The sequence below is a fragment of the Haplochromis burtoni genome, unplaced genomic scaffold, assembly GCF_018398535.1.
Source record: "Haplochromis burtoni strain Fernald_Lab_line unplaced genomic scaffold, NCSU_Asbu1 Contig_256, whole genome shotgun sequence".
Lineage (NCBI taxonomy): Eukaryota > Metazoa > Chordata > Actinopteri > Cichliformes > Cichlidae > Haplochromis > Haplochromis burtoni.
In genome coordinates, this window is record NW_024582617.1 from 280,779 (window position 1) to 306,409 (window position 25,631).

Consider the following 25,631-nt stretch of genomic DNA (forward strand, 5'->3'; position numbering starts at 1 on the left):
TAACTTTAGATTTTAACCTCCGCAGAAGCATGTGTGGCCCGATGACACCACAGCTTAAGGACACGGTTGTTAAAATAATCTTATCAGTCCAACTTTGAATAATACCAGCAGCAGTAAATATATAAAAGCACATGATTTTCCAGGGTCACAGCAGGTGGGTGGATGAGCCTCAATGATTTGCAGAAAACATTGTCAACAGAGATCCTGTGTCACCAACGTGCCGCGTCATGCCACTGAAAGCCTTCATGATTCGGAATATTAACAGCCGCAATATTCGAGAGGAGACCTCCATACAAATGACCCTAATTACATAACATCCATGCAGGCGTGATGAGATGACTCGAAGAGCTACATGGCTATAAAATGCCATTAAATGATACCTACTCTCTATAAACTGAAGCCAGTCCCCTGACAGTGGTAAAGTGAACGATTGGTAGCATTAGACTTCTTCTAAAAGGATGTGTCAATGACTTGTTTTGCTACCGGCAGCAGCAGCAACTGCAATAACAGATCCATTCTAAATCACAAAAATCTGCAAAGTGGGAGACAGGATTCCCAACAGCGGGGATCTGTTCAGGACAAGAGAGAATTAATAGTGTGCAGATAAGCTCCTCCTGGGCGTTAAGCGCTGAGTAGTCCGTGCTGTGACATATTTGAGGTTCTCCGGTTGGGCAGGACTAACAGGGTCACATGTCCCCATTAAGCCAAGTTGACAACATAAGTAGATTTAATCTATCGCCTTGATTCCTCCCATGCTAGACGGTCAAGTGAGCCTTCCTGACATATCACCATGTAGTGGTCAGTCACCAGCTGGAGATGAGGCCTCTCTGCTCAGCTCTAATACTGCAGCTCTAAAGTGTTGTGCAAGTAGCAAAAGAATGAATCACATTTTGATAGAGTCAGATATTCCCCATTATTTTCCTTGATTTACACACACAGTTTGCAAAACTTGACAATATTATGTAGCCACCTGTTGAATGTGAACATCTCTTAATGTCAGAAAGCAGCCAGATCGCTTCATTTATTTAAAATAAATGAGCCTTGCCACAGAAATTACTCGTGTGTGTATGCTTCCGCTTGCAAAAGATTAACACAAAAGACATCTGGCACAGGTCGGAGCAAATCACTATTACTGAACCTGTTTAGAACAGGAACATAATATACTTCAACCTAAAACAAATTAAACCACTGACAGTTCAAGTGAACAACCTTGATTATCCAATTACACTGGCACCTGACTATTAGGCAGTCAGTGTTCAAAGGATAATGTGGTGGAAGAAAAAACAGAAAGTGCAGGAGTTCAGGGAAAGCTGGCTTGTGCTTGTTACAGCAGTGCTACTGCAGTACAAACTGCTGAGAATCCTAATTTTACTCAGTGAAAGCTATCCGAACACAAAGTACATCACAGTTTGCTGCGTATGGAAGTCTGCAGTCACTCAGTGTCCATGCTGACCCTGTCCAACGCCCCATGCTCACAATGGGCATGTGTGAATCAAAACTGGACAGGAAGTGGAAGGAAGATTGCCTGGTCTCATGACGCATACCATTATTGTGCACACCCAGGTGCATGTGTGTGGTTGCTCGTGGTTCCAGCAGTTTGGGAAGAAGGCAAGCCAAAGCGGTGTGATACTCTGGGCTTCTTTGGCTTGTTGTCCCGGTGAGTGACAGGGGAGGACTAAAACAGCCCAACAGTGCCATGTGTGGGATTAATGGCTGTGAGCCACATCAGGGATACTTTAAAAAGGCCAATGATCACTTGTTGGTTTTTAGCACCCCTGAGGGATGGCTACTGAACAACAAACAGAGGAATGGAGAGGATATGTTTTTGCATCGCTTAACTCCACACTTAGTATCGGTGCTGAATTCAAGTGGATAGGGACAATCGTGTGTCTTCGCCCAAAATCAGTTTGAGTAAAGACAATATCAGAGCTAAGCAGGTGCATACACACACACACACACACACACACACACACACACACACACACACACACTAAAGCTAAAGACCAATAGTGGAAACAGGCTTGTACTGCAGGAATCCTCTGCTATAAAAAAGGAAAGTGGCACTGGAGGTGACAGGTACAGTTATGGTTGACTACATGTAAATGTCAAATGAAGAGATTACACCAAAGAGTGCCATCCAGACAAACAAGCCACACCCTGTCAACACACCTTGGAGCGTTTCCCTACAGTGTACAGGCAGCGCACAGAGAGGCAGAGGATATCGTGACTAAGGAGACTAGGGAAGCTATCCAAGCAGACACCATAATGGCCCAAATGCTTGTAGAGGGCCAGCTATAAATAGCCAAGGACTGCCCTAATGCCCCACCTCCGTATCAACAGTGGAGGGTTTTTGCTCTGGCACAAGGAGCCAAGAAGCAGGCACGTGTCACTAAATTAGACCAGGACACATGCACTTTACTTAACAAACAGACGAGAATCACTGCAACAACAGGAGCACTTGGAGTAGATTTAGAATAGCACACACAAACGACCAAGTAAGCTTCATTTAAATAGGTACAGTCGGGCTTTTTCAGTTTAACTGAAAAAATGTTGTACTTATAAATATACATTGATTGGTGTGTAATTAGGTCTTCCAACAAATTGATGCATTCTCATAAACTTAGAACTAGTCCACTCAAAATACATAGGAGCGAGCGCTGGATTGCAGAAGCCACCGTGTTGCCCAACATCCTGAATACAGTGTCTGAGACAGACACATTACACATTTATGAGTGTAGCTAGAGACCAGCCACATATGTAGGATGACAAAGACAGAGGAGAAGAGAACTTTAACCAGGTGGGGTTGGAGGGTGAGAGCTGATGGTGAAGCCCATCATGCAGGTGCAACCACCAGTCACCACCACGAAGCCTGCAGCTGCAAACTAGAGCAAGAAGAGGCCCAGACCTCACAAGCCTTGGAAGAGCCGCTGCAGGTTCATAGTTATGACACCATGACATGATTTCTATTTCCTAAGGAAGAAGCGAGCAAAGGTAGAAACTATATATTGTTTACACTTCCAATATCTCGACTTGCAGTGAGTGTCCTTAGTAGCAGGTGGTGAAAGTAAATCACTAAAGAAAAATTGGTGCACTGGACTTATAAAACAAGACAAAACAAGAGGATTGTTTCATAACCTGCAGTGACCAAAATCATAACTAACGATTAAACTCAATTAATCACCCATCTTCACAGGTGCTCATGATTGTCTTTCTGCGTAAGGTTTCACTTGCAGCACAGGTAAATCTAGTGTGAAGACATCCATTCACATTCAACTCCTGCCTGTGCTATTAGAGGGAAAAACTAAATACAGAAAAAGAAAATACAAAGTGAAGTCTCTTACCTGAATTCCCCAACTGTTTGTAAAATCTATACTCCAAATGGAGCTGTGGCGCCCTGGATTTTATAGGTTCCTAAAAGAGAAGAAAGGAAGAGTGTTCACACATCAGTTTGTGTAGGTATGCGTGCGTACAGGTGACTGCATCAAAAGTTGCTTTTTTTTGGCACAGAAAAAGTTTTCCTGTAAATGAGATAAATGTAAAACTAGGGCTGTTCGAACATAAACCTTTCACAATAAAGCTCAAGATCCTGTTGAGACTTTTCAAAATAAACTGAAACATGAAAGAGTATGCAGAGTGTTTACGGATGAGAAGCAAAAAAGAGACGTCAGGTGTAGGGGTGGGTTTTAATAATCGATTCAGGCTTGGATAACGTGATATCGATTCATTAAAATCCTGAATCAATATTTTTATATAAATGTATTTTGCGGAAATTCCAGAATCTCAGGTGAAACGTCACAAAATTTTGACAACCACCAAACATTTAAAACAGTAAATGTGAGCAGGAACACGGCTTCTGCACAAAGACGTAAACACAAAGCGCGGACCCACGGATCACAATCAGTGAGACGTCGCCTTTCTCCCCCGACGGCACAGACACGGTCGAGGATGAAAGCCGACAGCTCGCTGATTCTGATGTTTCGGCGGGTCCGCGCTTTGTGTTTACGCCCTTTTTGCCTAAAGCTGTTAGTTTTTATCTCTCTCCAAACAATATTGACCAAACCAGCAGCAAAAGAAGATCCAAACTAAGCTTCACATAAACATCGTCATGGACTCACTCTGACTTTTGCTGTTTTGCTTCCACCACAATAAAATCACACTTCATGCACAGCTCTCTCTCTCAGTATACTTCAAGAACAGTTTCCCGTCTATCCCTGAAATCTGTTTCCTGCATTATTCGTTTGCTTGTTACGCACAAGACTACCGTTGTTTACAGGCTGTCGGCCGCTGTTTTTTTTTTTCCTTTTACTTACTTCCGAAAAGAAAACCTAATTTCTGCCGTTCAATAGGCTTTTAAACAAATTTAAATTTGTCTCTAATAAAACCGCTGTAACTTCAGAGCTAATGTTCATAAGTTGATTAAAGGTTTTCTTTTGTTATTGATCTACTACAGAACATTTTTATAAAATCCCAGGCCAGGAAAATCGCCTTCATGTTTTTCTGTGTTTTATCTTCAGCTACTTTGACACAAAGGCCTCTGCTGTGATGCTCACACCTTTGATAAAGTCTCAAAAGTGTCAGCTTCCTTTTTATAGATACAAAAATATGTAAATATACTGATCTGAATTATAATATTTCTGACTGTCTGAGGCAAAATTTCCCAGATTCAAATCGAATCGAATCGTGGATCGAATTGATTCAGGACCTTGTCAATCGGAATCGATTCTAGAAATCAGTGACGATACCCAGCCCTAGTCAGGTGCTAAAAAATAAACATTAGACTCAAACGTTAGAACAGGCTTTTCCCCGCAGCACGCCGTGTAATAAATACTCACAACGAAAACGGCGGCCGTTACAACTTATAACCAAAATAAATATCGTTTCATGCATCGGTTAAAATTTCCAGGTACACGAAGCCCAGCTGGAAACACTTCACGCAAGTCGAGATGCCCGAGATTCACAGAATTTACAGAAAATGTTACATTTTTGTGACTTATATTATTACGTTATTGAGACGATAGAGGTCTTATATCGGGATATGAGATTTTGGTCATATCGCACGTGAAAGGACGTTTTAAACTCCCTACACCATAAAAGTGTGAATTTTACCCCAAGGGAGCAATGTTTGTGAGGAACAACCTCGCATGCATTTTTATGATTGCACTGCCTTGCAATTAACTTAAATACTTATCGTACCACGTTTTACTTATTTTAATGCCAAACAGAACTTTAATTAAGTTTCAGGTCACACTTGAGGGACGTGAGAGGATAAAGAGCAGTTCCAGCTGGTGTACAACAGGCTTTTGTGATGACATGGCTGATAATCAACACGCCAGGACATAATGTTCATTATATCGCAAGCTCCAGCTTTGCAACCTAAAATGTAATCTGATTAACCCCACTCTCATGATGACAAGGGCATTATAGACAAACGTGAAGGGGATAGAACAAACACACCCAACTTAATTCCTCTCCTTAATCTTCAATAGCTGTGCCACAGCCTTTGTTAAAACCCAAGTTTTAGTGCTTGGTGTACTGGCTTTACATGCCTAAAGTTTTGTAGCTTTCTGTGTGTTAAGTCAGCTACTCTACATACAAAAATATGAAAATCCCCTAAACTTTATTGAGCCCAGCAACTTCACTTTGATCAACTTGTTTCCCATGGGCATCTAATTCCAAAGCACTCCTATTTTAAATTATATAAACTGAAAGCTGAAAGGCTGTCAAGCTCCCACATTCACTCCATTAGGCCTTTATCAAATCAGGAGCATCGTCTACTTCTGGTGCCCTGCAAGGACGTAGGAGTGTGAACACAAAGTATGAGCCATGTTGAACACGGTAAGGGACTTTACATCCTTTTATGATAAATGGCTGTCAGGGCTATAAATACATCCTGTGGCTTTTGTTTAAGGTGCTTTCAGAAGACGGTTTAGCGGAGGTGGTTTTAAAAAAACAAAACAAAACATAAGAGCATTGACCAACCTTGCTATAGTGTTGCCTGTGTGCTAAAATGCCACCCACATAGGCCCTGGTTTAATCAAGGTGCCTAATTGTGGGGAAAACAAAAACAGCTGTGATCAGTGTTATACAGCTAGTTGGCTTTTTCCCTCTCTAATACACTGGATTTATTTGGTAATGTTATGTTATGTGTTTTGCAGTGTGCAACTTCTGCAAACAGCTGAGAAAGCTAGCATTTAAGCAGTCTTTAGGAATACATATGCAGGCTTCTTGAAGGACATTCAATTGTCTGCCTTTTGCTCTTTGTCAACATGATCCAACACTAGGGCTGGGCCATATCATCCCGTTCACGGTAATACCGGTGTAATGTTGGGCAACGATAAGAAAATGAAATATCGCGATAGACTATGGGTAAAACGCGCATGCACAGTGCCTTTGTTTACATACGCACATGGCGGCGACACAGAATGAGAAGAACGAAAGCGGATCGTTGAATGAAACAGATGAATCTGAACTGGTTTCGTCCGTCAGATACACAACAAAGCACTATTTTTGGTAGCGCATGCTAGCGGGCCGTCGTTGTTACCGTGTTGTTTGGAAAATACGGCGCACTTAAAATCAATCCTTTGATTTTTCTGAAAGTCGACAGAGCCCCTTATAATCCCGTGTGCCTTATGTATGAACTCTGGTTGTGTTTACTGACCTGGAAACGATTTTATGTGCACGGCGCTCGAAAATCTGTCAAATGTTTCAGTACGACTTTGCTGAGCTACGAAGCCGCACCGCTTGATGGATTGTCGGAGCATTACGGCTATCGTAGGCGGAGCCTCGCGGAGTGGTACTGTGCTTCAACATAATATTACTGTATTGTGTGTATAACCTCTTTTTAAGTTTCGTGGATATTATACATGGTTATGCTGAGGATGTGTCGGCCAGTTTCCACTGGAAATGCCTTTTGGTTAAACTGTCAGCGAGGAATTTGCACTGTTACATTTTTATATTTATTTTAATGCACATAAAAAACAGCTGCTTGTTTAAGTGAAAATACATAGATGGGGTTTTTTTGCACTAAAAAAGTTGTGGTGTTGTAAAGTATTTTGTCTAGTGTCAAATTATATCATCAGTTATATCTTATCGCAAATTTTCAAATGTATATCATGATAAATATTTTTGGTCGCCCTGCTCTATCCAACACTACTCTGCACATAATGATGGTGATTTTATTAAAAATATTTCAGATCTGGATTCATCACTCCATAAATCTGTGTCCTCTGATTTTATTCACTCATTTCTGATGAGGTTTCAGTAAATGGAACAATGGGGGCAGATCCTGTGTCAGTCTTTCTTAGAGACATGACTGCACATCTACGGTAGTTCTTTTAAGCCTGGCAGTTCTTTTGTCCTCCATTTGTCGAGTTTCATGAAAATGATTTAGAACCCATTACACATGACGCTGTGATATGATATGATATGATATGATATGATATGATATGATATGATATGATATGATATGATATGATATGCCAAGTTCATGGCTAACAGGTCTTTGGGTATCACCTTGCTGGTGGAAAACCGCTGGATTGTGCCGGTCAAACTGCACCATCTTTGGCATTTTTGTGGATTCAACTAAATAAATAGGAACAATTATGTGTTGTTGTGACAGGCTTGTAGTAACAAAGTGTCCAGTGATTCATAGATCAGTGTTAAGTAATTTAACAAAAAGAAATATTTCTCAGATACAAACAATTATTCAGTGTCCTTAGAAAAAACTTTGAAAGGCCTCCAGAAAGACTGAAGAGCACTTTTAAGCAAGCCTGGCTCCTTAGAAGCAAAATATAAAGAAATGAGGGGTGGCTCAAGACTTTTGCACAGTGTACAAATGTAAACATAGTATATTAATAAGCACATGGAAAACCCTTCTTTGAAAAAGAACTATACGCATAGTTTTCTAGAACATATGATGATGGGATAAGCCTTTGGCTGATCTCAGAGTCATCACATACATATTTTTCTGCAATTCTTCAAAGAAAAAAAATGTACAGAAAAGCACAGAGCTAGTGAGTAGAAACTGAGGAGGCAATAAAAAGGAGTGGAAGCCTGAGGGAGAAGACGTGTGACTGCTCTGGGAGGTGGAGCGGGTCTCTCACACATGTCAGGCCATGCCAGGGAGGAGAGGGAGAGAATATATTCAATATATAAATAAGGGGCAAAAACAGATGGCAGCAACCCGCAGGACCCTTTAAAACAGCTTACAATAGGAAACAGAGGCTTATGGCAGCTTTACGTACTTAAGAGTCATCTCTATTCCCAGCAGATGGGCTAAGCTATGGTTGTGTGAATGACCAGGGCCGAGCTACAAATGTCTGATGTAACATCTCTGTATATGACAAGGATTCTTCTCAGCTTCCTGCACAAATCAAGATTTTTTCTTTTCAAATCTGCTTCCTGGGCTTACTATGCATGCTCAGAATGGGAGCTATCCTGTAGCATGACTGGGCAGGGGCAAAGGCACTATGGCGGAAGGAATACAATAGTAGGTTTTCATTGTCTTAAATGTATACTCAGCTGATCCACAGATTGAAAAGGGTCCTTCACCCCACCCACCCACACACCAACACCCCTGTACACACTCTATCTATATTATATATGAGGACCGAGGAACCCACATTAGAAGTGACACCAGCATTTAAAGACAGAGCCCCCAAACAGCCCTTCAGGTTTACTGGACTCACGTGGCATACAGACTCTGCGACAGCTCGGACCACAATTCATATTCCAAGTCTAGCAAAATAACAGAAGTTCACATCAATATATGCCTGTCAGACCAGCAGCAGTTTTCTGCTCTAGATTCTTTCCGATGGGTTAATGGTCAGGTGATGGGGGCATTTTGTGTGTTTAAAAGGGCACAGAGGTGCTATGCTATCTTTAGTGGAGTAACAAAATACAGGGCTCTATTAGGCACATTCCTAAAGTTAGAAAAAAAGAAAGACTTAATATACAGAAAACAGTCAGTTTTAGTGTCTTACTCTTACTGGCCACTCAAAGTGCTTCAGGACCTTGGCCTAGTTGAACCCCAGGAAACTGAACCCTGAGCTTCTGATTAATCAATGGCCAGCTCTGTGGGATCAGAACACATGGGCCAGGCCTTTCCTCCCCACACACATCAGGGAGCCTTGGCACCATTGACCCAGCTGCCAACTCAACAACTGTTCATCAGTGGACCACGTTAAATTAATAATCACAGCATACTGGTGTTAGCAGTGTTGTTTCATTTATCTTTCCCTGATTGTAGTTCTCCTGGCTGACTGGTGTACTCTGTGTGTTAAAAAGGCAACACAATAGTTTGCTGCTGACATTACATCTAAGCTGTTAAATTTATGATACCAAACCCTAAATAAAGAAAGGAAACTAACCCAGAGCTGTAGATTGTGACAGCTTTATCTCTTACTGACAAACCAAATCCTTATAAACAACTTCACAAGCAAGAAAGTAGGAGTAGATTTTCCAAAAGCATGACAGCCATTCAGACACAACACTGAAGCAGCTTCATTATAGGGTGTCTTCAGTCTAACTACTGAAGACACCCTATAATGGGCAAGATGGGAACTGAAACAGCTATAAATGACTACTAGCTGCAGCTCAGCACTAAAAAGGTTACAGATTTGTTGATATCAACACAAAAACATCCCTTAGAGCCTCAAATCCTGCAGCTACAACAGCCTGCGAATGGCACAGAGTTTAAATGTTACATGCCATTTGAAGGATGACCCTTAAGAGCAAAACACTTGAAGCTTGTACAAATATACAATTATGTCATCAGCGATCAGTTGCTGGTTTCTGCATTATAACTTTTCATGGACTCCAAAGACTTGTAGACAGAGCAGACCGTCAGCACCACACAAAGTCCTTTTCCTGGGATTAACCATCTGCATATGATGTCATCTGGGCTAAATCTGATCTCCATTTCCACACAGCCGAGAAACATCAGCTCTGGCCTCAGGGACTGGGTAAAGTAACAACCACCAGATTACAGCAGAATAAAATAAAATTATAGCTGAAATCACCAAAAAAGACAGTAAGTTGTTTTGGTTGCACATGTAGCATCAACTTACAATAAATTTAGATTTAAAATAAATATTTTGTATTCATTTTGAACACCAGTTATATGGTGTTAAACAATTATTTTTACAGCTGACATATTCAGCTGCAAAGACGTATCATGTCATATTCATTAAATAAAAAAGATTGTGCCTTGACCCCCGTGAACAATATCATACACTTAAAATTGACTGATGAAGCAACAGCTGCACGGATGTAATGTAATTCATAAATACATATCTGTTGTTCAGCCACGATGACATTGCATATGTATGCCTATGTCCAGGGACCAGACCCAGCATTATGCATAAGGCTCAGAATAGATGCTGACCTTTGCTTGGCTCCCAGTAAACCATTTCAAAATATGAAACTGACAATGTGACTCATCTCATCTTAGACAGAGCAACACAAATGTCAACAGAGTGCATCTTTACTTCCAAGCCATCACACTCACTTTAGTTGTGCTAATGGATCACCGTAGGCCTCAGACAAATGGCTGAGGTGTGCTTAGATTCTCTCAATTCAAGCTAGAGGTTAGAAGGTGGTTTTAAGAAGTCAGCGGTGTTCGAGGGCAACAGCTGGCCAGTGGCCAGCTCTTCTCCTGTTTCAGCTCAAATTTAACATGCCCAGATGGAATCATCAGCTGTTTCCCAAAACTTAGTGCGGCAATCAGGAAGTGCTGGGATCAGCCAGATTTAGACATTCATTTCATCCCAAAGAATCATCTTCCTTAGAAAGATTGTTTTTAAACGCAAGAGGTGAAGAAGAACATTACGGACAAGGTCAAGAAACACTTCTTTATGCACACGACACGAGTACAGTAAAGGAGTGGTGGCCTCTGACCCGTGTACACTATTATTCCAACTGAATTACTGCCTGTGTTAAGGAGTGGCTCTGTGACAGGTGTGGCACAGCTGAATGAATTGAGAAACAACCATGTAATGTTATTATCACGAGTCAAGATGACCTTAGCAAGAATTAGTGTTCAATATCTATTATTATCATCAGGCTTTGAGGTGGTTATAAGATGCCATTTACTGCAACCATAAACTGCTATCCCTAATTTTATATTACAGTTATGGCTTATAGCTTCTGACAATTCTGTGCACATTTAAAACATGTCAAAGTCAGCCGCTACAGACAGAGCAGGAAAAACATATTACGCAGTGATCTACACAGTCATGGGTTGTTCCACTGACATGAACCTTAATAGGAAGTCTCCTTTGTCTTTTACGGGACCGAGTCATGGCCAAAGTTTGATACGCTGAATTGCATAGCCTTGTTTGTTTAACTCTGAAACTGTAGCCACAAGTTGTGTAAATAAAGCCTAGCTAAAATTTCAGCTGATCATTGTTTATAACATCTTAAAAACACACACACACACACACACACACAGCTGATGTGTGTGTGTGTAACAGTGCAGTGCAAAACAGAAAACAATCAGCAGTCCTTACTGTATTTTATTTACACTTATTATATTTTAATTCCCTGATATGACAAAATTTTTCAATAGATTTAAAGAGCCTGTAGTTTCATTTCAAAGCTGACAAGCTTAACTACAGTCAACATGACAAAAAAATGACTCAGTGTCCCTTTCCTAATCATTTGCCCTAGATCCCGTTAAGCCCCAGCAATACGGCAGCATATCTGAATTTCCTACATGGCATCGAGCAGCTTTAACTCTGAACTCGAGCTTTGCCCCCTTCTCTTGCAAAGCAAACTCTCAGAAATAGACCGACCTGAGGTCAGTCTGGCTCTAGGTCTTTTCAAATGACCATCATCTGATTCTGGTTTGGTTATTTTGGCTCTTGTGTACCACCTCAATTACAATCCTGTAAAGAAAGTCAAGGCAGAGCGGTGAAGCATGCATTCACGGCAGTGACCAAAAAGGAGCAAAATGTGAGAAACTGGTGATGATTGAACATTGCATGTAATTTGGCGATGGACTCTCGAGTGTAACTCCTGAAACAGCTGAATGGAAAATGTGACTAGTGCTTTGGTTTGAACCAGGATGTGCACTTAGAAGCTACAATTACACAGCACTCACTGCTCCACAGGCACACACGCCCATACACCATATTCAAACCTATTTTTTATGCTGTCACGATTTTGCAGTGTCAGTGTTTTATGTACTTCTATAAAAAACACCAACATTTAAGACACAGACATTCCTGTGCAGCTTTTATGCCTGTGACAAAATCTCGACAAACATCAAATGTGAGTCTGCATGAACGCACTGTGTTGCTGCCGGCTACCGATTCATTTGAGCAGGGGTGGGCAACTCCAGGCCTCGAGGGCCAGCGTCCCTGCAGGTTTTAGATGTGTCCTTGAACCAACACAGCTGATTTAAATGGCTAAATTAGCTCCTGCAGTTCTCCAGAGGCCTGGTAACGAACTAATCATGTGATTCAGGTGTGTTGACCCAAGGTGAGATCTAAACCCTGCAGGACACCGGCCCGCGAGGCCTGGAATTGCCCACCCCTGCATTAGAGGATTAGCTAGCTGACTAAAGGTAGGCTTTTACATACTGTTGACATCCAAGGGTCTTTTAGCTCAGTCTGCCCAGTATGCACTCTAGAGAGCCAAAGCTAAAGCATCAAGATGTCACTTGAATTCCTGACAAACATGCTGATAGAGCTTTTGCTCCTTCAAAGTTTTTCAACAACTGCCTCATGGCGAGCTGGTGTAAGCTGCTGAACTAGACCGCAACGAGAGCTGCTTATCATGATTCAGTGGGAGGCAGACAAGAGAGTTGGATCCAACCCCTCAGATTTCCATCACGACTGACCCAGCACTGTGACTGGCTTCACTCAGATACACTGCCTCACTCATATGCCTCTGCACCGGTGACTCAGCCACAGAACATAAAAGAGTCAACCGGAGACAATCATCTGTTCACCAAACATGATTTCAAACTTGGATTTGAAAAAAAGAAAGAAAAAAAAAAAGAGTAAGGTATATAATCGACCATGCTATAGTTGGACCTTCACAGAGCATGCTAGGCATGGTCATTTTCAAACAAACAAGTTCTTTAATAGATCAAATATTTTGTGAGACTATTTGTTGTACTACAATCTCTACATCCTGGAGTTTACCAGCACTTGTATGTAAACTACCACCCCTACTACATTCTGTAACACACAAAGAACGCATTTGTTACCCAACAAAAACAGAACATCACCTCGACAACCAGATATCAGACCGATGAATTATATGTGGTATGGTGATATTAAATATTACTCCATAAATGTGAGAAATGCACAATATTAAAGTCTGTTAAAACCACAAAATAAATAACTAAAATATTTCACAGCGAGTATCAGATAGTATTTATGCTTACAATGGTCATCCCTTGTAGTTACCAGTGTATACTGGTCCTCACTGGAAGCAAAACATTTAGTAAAATACGTAAAGTAACATTAAATGACTTTTTTGTTTCTAACAGAGTGAACATCTGCTCAGTATTATCAGTGCCTCAGCCACATACAAATAGATATGAGCTTTCATTTGTACTTGGCTGTCTAGCAGCCTGAACATAATGCAGTCCCAACAACCATGCTGCTTCTCACTCCGTTTGTCCTTGTATAAGTTACTTAGTGGAAAGGAAGGAAGCAGTGACACTCCAAATTTGCCATCCATAAACAAAAATAAATAAATAAAGTATAATAAAACACTCTGGCGCTGATGGGGGAACTGCAGATTTACCACAGATTAAGGCTGTTTTTTGCTGCTATTTGACTCAGACTAAGCTATCTAATAAGGCTGTCTAAAACTTGCATAATGCACTCAGCTAGATCATTTCCCTAAATAACAATATGCACTCTGTCTTTTTGCACAGTGAGAAAAAAAAAAACAGCGTCTTTTTTTGTTTGTTTGTTTGTTTTTTGTTTTGTTTGTTTTTAAACGCCACAATAGCTTTACGGTGTTTCTTGATAGGCATCGTGTTCAAGTGTAAAAGGCAGAGACATCAGCAAAGCACATGCACCAATCAGACATTTTGTACTTTATCCAACTTGTAGATTTGACTATAACTAGCCCTAGTTTATAAATTCATATGGTGTCTTTCTATTCCTCAAAACAAATGTTGTTTTCCCCCCCACATCTGAAATGTGTCTGTCTTTAACAAGCACCGTCTACATAAAATACTCCTCTGCATGCACGTGGCTGGCACACAATGCACAGTAGGATGCTGTGTTTACTGTGTTCATCTCCCTAGATGGCCATCCAACATCAGCCCCCTCTCACTGAGCTATAGGGAGGCATTGGCTGTACAATAAGTATCAGCACCACACTACTTATTACTCTCCTCCTGTGTTCAGGAGATATTACAGACATTTGTCATAGCTAAAGGTAGTCATCATGACCACAAAGAGGAGACTTCATTTATTTGATTCATTACTGGCAATACCAGTTCTGAAGGCGGAAAGTATCACAGGCCATTCCTATCTGTCGATAAACAACCAGCTACATCAAAAGGGATTAGAATTAAAACCAAACTGCAAAGATTGTAACTCAAAAGTCTGTTCAAAGTGGACTGGTGGACATCCTAACAAAAATGTACGCAAAAACTAAGGGAAGTGGTTGAAGACCTCTCGAAAAACAATTAACTACAGATGGTAAGACAGAGCGAGTGCTACATCAAGACAGCAGTATTAAAATGAAAATCTGTAAAATGCCTCATGGATAGAAAAGTTTAGACGAAAACGTTCTGATGGAGATGATGTGTCACTTTACCCTCTCAGTAAAGCCTGATGGGTGGCTAGTGTGTACAGTAAGCCACAACAGCAAGCAGACATTTAATGGTTTTGTTTCTTTAAGACTCTGGGATCTCCCCTTGGGAGTGAAGCCTGCAGTGTACTTACAGCAGCGTCTTTACAGTCCTGCCTCCAACACGTAGGCACTTGCCAGTGTGAGAAAGGACCCAGCTGAACCAAAGACTGACCTACTGTGTGTCCACAAGGCCGGCCAACAAAGACGACCTTTCAGCACTTAGCAGCTTCTCTCTGCAGCAACGTTTAAAGCAATTCTCGATCCACTGCCAGAGGATCAAGTGCACAGGCCTTTCATACCATACCAACTCAATCTCTGTCTCTGCTATTAGGTGGCAAAGCAGGGTGAAACTGACATTCACCTTTTTACTTTGATTCACAGAGGTGCCACCAAAATACCCAGCCAAACACAGCATTCAGCAAACAACAGTACCAGCCAAAGACTCACTAATCATTACATGCCATCCTTCAGAGCTTAGCATTTAAAATTGGTTGTTACAACAAAGCAGATTAAAAACTACTTTCGTCAACCAGATTACATTTGTTATCCCAAGAAAATAGTTTTATTAGTTTCTTGGTAAAACAACAATCTTCACTTGACCGGGCATAAAGAAATTTATATTACACACTCTCCCTCTGTCTTCGTTTTCTCATCTACTCATTACTGTATATCAGAGTTTCTCCAAGAGATGTTGTCCAAAATGCACCATTAAATCAGGCTCTAGTCTATATTAAAGTCTATAATAGACCTGCAAGGAGTACTTAGCAAAGCAGAATAAGCACACTTTAATCTTTTTTTTTTATACCATTCAAATGCAAAAGAATTTCTACTTTTTTTTTTAAAACACATATTTAGTAACATTTGTGTTACTAAGTCAGAGGCTGAGTAAACAAGCAGCATGAGAACATCTGATATGTTTCATGTGACATTTATATACTAAACAATTAGTGAACTGTTTGAAAACTGATTGACAGATTGATACATGTAACAAACAGCATATTTTCTGATTTTGTCATTTTTACAGTGATCAATGAAATCCGTGATAAAACAACAATATACAACTCATGTCAAACTTATGTTCATAGATAACAGGACTGTCATTTGTTTTAGTCTGCCAGGAAATGCTCAGCAACAGCCTCTGACAAATCAGATACCCTACTTGACAGGCAGTGACACTCACGGGGTTACCCCGGAGAGCTGTGAGATCAGGGACAGACAGAAACAAGTGGACGGGGAACTATCTGCAGTCTGGGTGAAGGGAGAAGCCTTCTTCATGTCAACACCAGTAATGCCCAGAGCTGTGCCAGCTGTTAAGTGTCCTGACCCATCCTGGCTCTACTATTAGGGTATTCCCATCTCTGGGAATGAACCTAAGATGCCACGAAACAGCAGTGTGTGTGCGTTTTATTTATTTATTTATTTTTTATGTATTCACTGAATTTTCTTTCCCGTGTCTGTCCTTTCTTCTATACCCATACGTACACAACCTGCCAACAAACTCACCCAAAGCTACACATGTGCAAACACAAAACATCAACTGTAATTTTACTGTTACATGTTGCTGTTTTTCTGTGTCTTTCTAAAATATCAGATAAATAAAAGCCCAGTAATAACACTGATGCTGAAAATGTACGCCTACAAAAGATAACGATAGTGAACCTGAAAGGAAGCAACAGAAGTCGTAATTTTAACTCTAAAAACAACATGAAAATACACATCAACAACAAAACAAAAAAAGTCCTTAATAACCCCGAGTCTACAGAGTCAAGTCGGGTCTGATGAGCCCTTTGGCAGACTTCACCCTGTTGTTATTTTACAGTCTGAGATGTTGGGTCCAGTAGCCACGAGATCCACATAGTGGTGTTACAGCCCTAATGCCAGATCCAGATATAGCTGGACACCATGGGGATAAAAATACCCAAACAGATGGGAGGGTTCACAGGCAGAGGGGGAGAGGAACCAAGCACAATTAAAGACTTCAGACAAGAGGAGGACTGCAATTACAGCTGTTTGCTAACCTCTGCCTTCTAGTGGTTAGCACAACCTTTAGTTAATACCCATTCAGAGATAACGACCTCCCTCAGAGACAGAAACGTTAACGTTAATCATATATAAATCATATGCCTAGCCCCAACAGCTTCAGTATTAACACCTACTTAGAATGGGAGTTAGACCTCTTCTTCTAGACTGACCAAATTTCAGGGGAAAAACAGATTTCAAACATCAAAGTGGTACAAGTGGCAACAAATTTATGGTGAAGAGAAAAGTTGAAGTGCTGAGGAAATGGCTGAGCTGTCACAGGCTGCCCCAGAATCAAGCAATCAGAAAACAAACAGGCCTTGACATTTCATGTGGTTTTCACAGTCTGTTTGAAAGCTACTAAACCAGTGCCGCTGGGGAAAAAAACACCGTTCATGCTGACACAAAGCAAGTACACTACTGACTGAGCTTAAGGCCTGTGTGGGATTATTTAATAAGGGCCTACAAATGAATTAACATTACTCTAATGACGAAGAAATTGGTGAAAGGGAAGGAAGTGTAAAAATGATCTTTACAAGAATTGCTACTGTGCATGAAGTGACAAAGGTTACTAAAGAAAAAAAACAGACAAACAAACACTGAAATGCACTTAAGAAAAATGTTCTTTCAGTCGCAGTTTCTTCACCTCATCCAGAGGACAGCTGACTCAAAAGCATACAAGAGCAGGTCGTGGGAAAAGGGCCCCGTCTGATTGTTATTTACTTCCTGTGTATCTCACTCTCAAACAGTCAAGTGCACAATGAAACTGGGCTGTAATTAAGATAATAACTTTTCACAATAGAGATTTATCAGAATAAGTTATTTGAGGACACCTGGAACAGTAGGTTTTTGTTTTCAATTTCAAGAGATAGTTCAAGAGATACTTACCAACTTAATGGCCACATATTCGTTAGTATAGAGATTTTTTCCCAGCCGCAGTTCTCCAAAGTTTCCACAGCCAATTTTTTTACCCACGCGGAAGTTTGGACCAACCATTAGAACTCCAGAATTGCTCCCTGTACTCCTGCCCCCATGTCCAGGCCTGCTGCTTGTTGTCTTAGACATCTTTTTCCCTTCCTCTGTCTCTCCCTTGCCCCCTCTCTTGTCAAAATCCATAAGCTTGTGATACCCTGGCCTCTCCACGGTTATTTTCCAGCCATGCAAACCATAGAAACTCCAATGACAATGGAGACTGTTTTAGGGAGGGGGGGGGAGACGCCTCACAGGACAGAGGAAAGGTGTTGCTGTTAAAATGCAAAGCGGTTCAGAAGACACTTAAATGAGCCAAAACTGCAGCCGAATGGACCCGTGTGTCTATTGGACAGCTTTTTCCCTTTTTCTTCGTTTACCAGAGGGGCTTCTTTGTTGTGCGTTTCTCCACTCCAGTCTCAGAGCATCATGTCCCCGCCTGACAAATAGGCAGGTGATGTTAGGATGTGTCCAAAGACACACATGCAACACTAGTCATAAAAAAGCACTCGGAAACGCAACTACTGCATCCACAAGGCCACTTGGGAACATCTCCTGGAGTGCCTCATTCCTTCTGGTCAGCCTTCAGTGACACTTTGGACGCTCTCCATGATGCAGGGACACAGCTTAGCGGGCAACCCGGAATTACACTGACAGCAGGAACGAACAGTCTGGGGTGATGTTGGTTTGTTATCTGAAAAAGAAAAACATGGCCAGAAATCAGTCCATAGGTTGTGATGTATTTTGGTATTGTCTCGACTAAGAGCCCAGGCCATCATTTACACACAACCCAATCATTACTCACGCTTACAACTGAAATTAGCTTGTTTGGAGATGGACAATTTGGACTGTAATTGCAGAAATAAAAGCTCTGCAATGGCAGGTACCTGCCATAACTTTACAAACCATCTAGAAAACAATTAAAAATGGTAAAAATGCTGGTAAATTTAGCAAATTAATCACAACTTGTTCCAGTAACACTTGGGCCTTTATGAAATTAACATTTTCGACAGGGAAAAAAACAAACAAACTCAAGCTTTTTGCATGAGTATCACATTATATCTACAGTGGCTGTTCCTTACTACGGCTGAAATGAGATCTTTATGCGGACTGACGCAAAGCAAATTCAATAAAGGAATCAATACGAGGAGAACTGTTGACCTCAGACATGAGAAATTACAGATAAAATATTCTAAAAGAAACCATGTAACAATGTGCTGTGTGTTTATAATGAAGACCAACATAGCTAATACTGCTAAATAACCATCTTGTTGTCGTCTTTCACAACCACACGCAGGCGTCTCTGCACAGAGCCACTCCGTCATGTCCATGATCTAAGATGTTGCTGAAGAGAGCAGGTAATGCAGGCGCTAGCTTGGGGCAGCTACTCTTTCCTATGGAAAGGCACTTACACAGATCAATGACTGCTGTAATGCTTCATCTAATCACAACATTTGCATCACTGGACAACATTATTGGAAAGATTCAGAAACAGTCTAGTCCACAGCTAGCTCAGCCGTGTCTGACCATCACAAGATAAAAAACACAGTATCATCAGGTAGAAGTTTGCTAGGGATGAGCGAGTAATTTTTTGTGTTTAAATACGTCTTTACTACAACGACACATTTGTCAAAGTGACTCTGGCCAATGCAGAATTCATTCCAAAGACTACAATGAGAAAAACAAAGCACTATATTATATATATATACCTAGGTTGCTTTGCATATGGTGACACTTACTACAGGAATTGTGGCGAAACTAACCTTGCCGGTCACGAGATAAGATGAACACTGTGTGACGGAGTAAAACTTATCAGCTTGTGCATGCCAAAAGATGACAGCAGCTCCTGGAATGGTAGAGTGCATTATGCGAGGCACTTCATTTTTCAAGCTGCCGGAGGCCAATACACTATCAACACATTTAAAAATAACAACATGATGTAAGGACATTGGGCAAGTATGGGAATATTTCTGAAAAACACCAATGACCTCAGTATCTTGCTGTCTTGGTTAACTTTCCGTAGGCTGCCCATGTTTTCAGTCTGTCCCATTTAAGGAAGTGGTGCATTGTTTTTCCCATGACAGCTATTTGACATAACTATAGAGTTGTTAAAAACATGCAAAGCGAACAGCGACATATTTCACGTATTGAGAAGGTATTTGGAAGCACAAAGACAGTCCATTTATGAATGATCCCCCTCCAAAAGAAACCTCCCTAAGCCAGATAATGTCCCTAAGGCCAGTTTCATAAAGCTAACTAGCAATAACACTAGCAGGACCGTTTCAAACCGTGTAAATACGAACACAAACACCCACAGAAAATACCCCAAAATGCAAATGAGCAGCGATAACCAAACCGGAATGGCAAATTTTCCCTCGTCACTTACCTTCCTTTTTTAGCTTAGGTTAATGATAGCTAGTTGCTAAGTTGCTACTGTCTTAACAGCTGTCATTTAGCGTTAGTTTCGGACAACCCAAAGACTCGCTTTCTATACTTGTTAGCCGATTTGTTTCCCCATAAAGAACGATAAATGGAAAACGCCGTTTTAAAAAAGTGAATACCGTCGGTATGAGCTTTAAGAAAGGCTCTGTAACATTACACTTGCTGGCTCGGCGGGCAAGGCCAGATACTCTAAAGCTATCGTAGCGCTGGCTAGGAAGCCCGAGTTAGCTTGACATCCTTCAGTCGTAGCTAGCTTGACTATTTAATTAAGAATTAACGGTAAGTGAATGTAAACATTTAATTTCAAGTTGTAGTTAAGCCAACATGTCACACAGTTGAATTAAGGTAACCTAGCTCGTACCTGCCAAAAACACCGATCCTCTTGGCCCAACGTCTGCTTAAAAAAAAAAAAAACCCCAGCCGACGATGTAACGCTAGCCAATTTGTTAACAACACAGTATCACAACAACACGGGCTACCTGTTAGCAAACACATTCAAATTAAATAAGTCGAAGCCTTACAGAGAATCAAATATTCATTGACTGACATTTCCTGAGCTACATATACGTGGCTAGTTAGTAAATGCTTAATAACCGAAAAATAACGTCCCAAGCGAGGCTGTTACAAATATTATCGACTGAAAAAAATACTATAATATAACTATATATATATATATATATCTTTGAGTCACCTCATAATGTCGCTTTTATGTTAGTTCAGATAACAGCTACAGCCATTACCCGGACCACTGCCGGGCAACTCCTTAATCCTAAACAAGCGAATGCACACCAACGGCAGCCCGGGATCTCTTACCGCTTAGCTCTCAAGCTAGTCATTTAGCAAGCTAGCACGCCAGGCACGTTAATAAACTGCGTTGAGGCTTTTTGAAAAACAGCCGCTGGGAATGAAGCCCTGTCACGGAAGAATCGTTACCTTTAAATGTTAGCTATCGAAACGCAGTCGAAGTCATGGTTCTGCGTTCGTCGCTATCTTCCTCGTCTGGTGCCTCTTGTCCTCAAGTTGCTATGATTTCACTGTTGTCTCTTTAAGCCTCCCTTAACTGCACAGCGTCACCCGGGCTCACGCCACACGGCGCTACGCTGGAAAACCGGCGCAACCGCTTTGGTGAATAACCAGAAACATCAGGCGATCGTAGGTCCCCGACTACGTGCTCCAGACCAGACCGGTTGCTTTTGATTGACACATGTGCACCACCGGTAAAACTGAAACTAACATGCTGCAAGTGTAGAGCTGCTCAGCCCGGCGAACATCTACTACTACCGTCCTTTTAAAACGTACTAGTACTGATACTACACTGTAATTTACAGTGTAGTACTAACCCTTTTACAGTCTGTAAAAATACTCCTTTACAGATAAACAGGGAGCATATAGTTGAAGCATACATTAGGTTGTAAAAGTCCTTCAAGCTATTCAGTCCGTTGTGACTGAGGCAATAACGCAATGGTAATAATAATAATGATAATTGGTACTAATTATTGTTATTAATAATTAATTCATGTCAAACATCACTTAGATTTTAAAATATTTTAATGAAAAAAAGACAAATATACAATTTTACTAACTTTATGTACAATTTACAACAGTTTACAATAATTACAACATATTTCCTGAATTATGGGATAATTTACATGTAAGTGACTGAAACTGTCTAGTAAAGGTAGTGGAGTGAAAAGTGCTGAAAATCTTGGATCAGAAGTTAAAAGTTACATAAAATCCTCACAGTACGAATACCTCAACGTGAGCTGGTATTTGTACTTGCTTCTTTTTTTTAAAAACCACTGGAAATATCAGAGTGTTAACTTCATTTCCAAAATGTCTGAGTAGGTTCTCAGTCACCCAGGCCATTGTAGTCTAAGGTGCTTGGAAAGAAAAGCGACTGGACTTCTTTAAGTTTCTTGAAGACGTTTCACTTCTCAGCCGTGAAGCTTCTTTAGTTCAGAAAGAGCTTAAAGAAGTCCAGTCGCTTTTCTTTCCAAGCTACTCACACTTCATTTCCAATAGTTCCACTGTTTTCCTGGCTATGGTCTATACCATAATCCTCTCTTGAAAGAGAACTCTGAGTCTAAAATAAATAATAGAAAGAGCAGGTGCCAGTGATTTTATTTAACATTTCTATGCTTCAGTGCTCAGTTACAAAATGACTTTTCCCAAATGCTTTTGCTATGTTTTTTAATTGTCTACCCCTAATCCTAGTACTTAGCAGTGTAACAAGCTATATAGCGCTGAGCAGATTAGGAAAAATGAACTGTGAAAGTACAGAGTGTTACAGCCGTTTATGCAGACAGGTGAAACTCACAGAATATAAACGTATACTTTCAGCAGGTTTCAGGTTTGTCTCTCACAGGACTGCTTCAGGTGTCCACATCACTTACAGCCCCAGATGCGGATGTTGCACTGCTTTACTAGAGCAAGGAGTCTGAAGGGAGACGCTACAGTTTTTTGTAAGTGACAATGTAGGAATCCCGAGGGTGGAGCTGTGCTGCTGTATGACGGGCCAGAACACCGGAGGGAAGGCGAGCTCAGTGGACAGCACTCCTACAACTGGCTGGTGAGGTGTGTGACTGTAACACTCTCCTGCCATGAAGGGGAAAAGCGGAGGAGAGGGAAGTTGTAGGGGGCACTGTGAGGTGTCAGAGTCTAAATCCCTGCTTTTGGTCACATCAGGAGGAGGAGGCGCCGATGGGATGCTCCTGTCACCGCATGATAAGGTGATGTCCTGTTTGTCTCTAGCCTTGATGTCCTCATGTCCTGCTTTGCTGTGATGTGGAGCTTCCTCCAGACTCTGGTCTCTGGACAGAGGGGAGCATCGTTGACCTTTACGAAACTTTGCCCTCCTGTTCTTGAACCACACCTGGATGAGGAAGACAGGATGACCGATGCGCCACAAATAAGTGAGGTGTTTTAACACTATTAAAGCTTAATGCAGTGACCCTCAAAGTTAAACATGCATTTTTATTTTAAGATTATACTTGAGGTGTGCTCTCACCTGAATGCGAGCCTCGGGCAGGTTTATACAAACAGCCAGCCTCTCTCTCATGCCAACATCTGGGTACTGCGTCTGCTGGAAGGCTTTCTCCAGAGCCTGCAGCTGCGACACTGTGAATGCAGTGCGGCTGCGGCGCTGCTTCTGCTGGTTACCATAGCGAGCCTCGAGGATGAGCTCTGGCAGGAAGAAAATGGGAGCAGCACATCACTTCAGGCACGTTTTCAGCAACTTACAGAGGATCAACAAAAATGTCAACAATATCAAAAGGACAACGACAGTCACTTAAACCAGGAATAATTCTTAAGCACCATGTTTAAATGGGTCACTATGAGTTTGGGATGGAATTCACTGTGTTTTCTGTACTGGACAAACATATCTTTTTCTCACACTGTACAAATATTTAAACAAATAGCACTAGAAATTGACCCAGCACTATAAAATATACTTATATTGATGTTTTTGTAAATATTACATTATAAAGATTACATTATAATCATGCAGCAACGAGACTGCTTCCCTGAGGCTCAATATCGATCATAATTTGTGTAATTAATCTGAAAGTAATTGTAGTTATTGATATATGCTGTGCTGTAAAAGATTAATGTACATTGTGAGAAAAAGAAAAAAGTAATCCCACCGTGGTGACTGACCCACCTGCCAGCCTCTCCGCCACAGTGAGTGTGTGCACTGTGGGACCTGCTGCAGAGTATGCGTGGTACTGCTCCGCCATCTGGTGGCGCAGGTCCACCAGCATGGAGTTAACTCCGTGGAAGGGGTACACGCCGCCGCCGGACGTCCCGCAGAAATTCAAGGAGTTCATGCTGAACCTGAAGAAACAGAGAGACTTCATTACCTTCAAGATTGTGCGTTTTTCCCCTTTACTGTGGTATCGATGCAATAACTGCCCACCGAAGCGAAGTTAAGATTAATCGAAAATCCAGAGTTTAAGTCTCCACATCACCGCCAGCTCCTCTCCAAACGAATTAACTACTAATTAAATGGGAACACGGCGACACTTGTCTTATTATAAATTAATAAAAGACCATATTATTTTTTTATTGTAATCAAATCTGAGCGAGAATGAGCATAAACTCTATTGATATAAACTCCACTGATTTCTCTGAAATGACGTCATTATTTACGCTGATGTAACAGAATCTGAAGTTCTGGGCGTAAACGGGTCAAAGTAGATAAAACGGTATAATTGCCTCTTTCGATAATAGTGATATCAGTGTGAACGGATCTAGGATCACGTCTGCACTCGTGGGTTATCACTTCTGCTTCTGCTTTAGAGCTATTTCTGTTTTAACTGCCGTTTAACTCGCAGTTTAGAGCTCAAAAGTCTTAGCTCGTAAATTCAGTGATATCATCACGCAGCCAGGAAGCTAAACTAGAATAGTAAGTTGCTATCCGGGTTAAGACGTTACTCAAATCTCCTCCTTTCTTTTATTTTTACCTGATACCCGAATCCAAAGCAGAACCGTGAGATCCAGCTCCAAGTGCGTCTTTACGCATGCACACAGGTCGGCCAGTAAACGGTAGTCCAGGTTTTTTTTAGTCCAATTTGGGCCTTATATCCTCGCAGAGCAGCGCTCTTTGTCGTGGCATGGGCTTAATTCTCCCAAACCATTCTCACCCACGGCTATTTAAGAAGCGTTTACCCAGGCTCCCCTCAGCCATTAGCCAATAGAAAGAAAGGTATTAGCCGGGATTAGGTGGGATGAGGGGAGAGAGGGGGGATGCGAGGAGCTCAAGTTTTTGAAACTATTGAACTTGAGAGATTTATGCCAAGGATCTCCCTATAAGAGCGCGTTTCATTCCCTCCCTTTAAAACAATTAAAACAATGTGGTCGGCTAATCTCCGAGGCAGGGCAGATTAAAATAACAGCCTTTGATTGTCCTCTCCTTCTCGGTCCCTCTTTCTCCCATACCGCTGGTTTTGACAGTCTCCCCCTCGGAGGGGGTTTTCTTTAAGGGTTTGTTTTGCTAACAGGGACCATATTTTGCCTATGAACTGTCACAATGTGAAGTTAATCTGAACCCTACTCTGCGAGAACAATTTATAAGCTCCAGCTGAGCTAAATTAGAAGTCCTCTCAGGGACACAAGACCAAATCAAGGACTGCATCAAATCACCAGAAAGAATAAAGTCCTCCAGCACCAAATGACCAGTGTGGAGCCAGAATACTTTCACTGCCATCACTTCTGGTGGACTTTTTTAAAACCATGTCTAGTTTAACTGCAAACACTTTGAAGTATTTCCACTTTTGTTTTCAGCTCATGGTGTCACGTTTGGACTCTCAAGGCTTAGAAAGAAGACACGCTGATGCTCATTTCTGCAAAGAACTCATAAAACAAAATTTCTGAGACTT

At 41.3% G+C, this 25,631-nt stretch overlaps 2 protein-coding genes across 14 annotated transcripts in view; both read right to left on the reverse strand.

The window, feature by feature from the left end:
* The window catches only part of csnk1g2b (casein kinase 1, gamma 2b), a 35,716-nt gene extending 14,389 nt beyond the window's left edge, over nucleotides 1-21,327 (reverse strand). For 5 of the 13 annotated variants that reach the window (XM_005938549.3, XM_005938547.3, XM_014338823.2 and 2 more), the window contains exons 1-3: nucleotides 21,187-21,326; nucleotides 17,731-18,505; nucleotides 3,342-3,411 (exon numbers count right to left, since the gene is read on the reverse strand). In XM_005938549.3, coding sequence (XP_005938611.1) covers nucleotides 3,342-3,411; nucleotides 17,731-17,958 — 298 coding nt within the window. In that variant the 5' untranslated portion in view covers nucleotides 17,959-18,505; nucleotides 21,187-21,326. The other 8 variants (XM_014338817.2, XM_005938548.3, XM_014338822.2 and 5 more) reach the window with 8 other exon arrangements.
* A 1,032-nt stretch (nucleotides 21,328-22,359) lies between these two features.
* zgc:101100 (uncharacterized protein LOC445169 homolog) lies at nucleotides 22,360-24,854 on the reverse strand. Its single transcript, XM_005938550.3, has 4 exons — nucleotides 24,717-24,854; nucleotides 23,915-24,087; nucleotides 23,261-23,436; nucleotides 22,360-23,125 (listed from the first exon to the last, which is right to left on the reverse strand). Exons 1-4 carry the CDS (start codon nucleotides 24,773-24,775, stop codon nucleotides 22,643-22,645), a joined length of 891 nt encoding a protein of 296 aa, XP_005938612.1. The 5' UTR covers nucleotides 24,776-24,854; the 3' UTR covers nucleotides 22,360-22,642.
* Nucleotides 24,855-25,631: the final 777 nt, after the last annotated feature.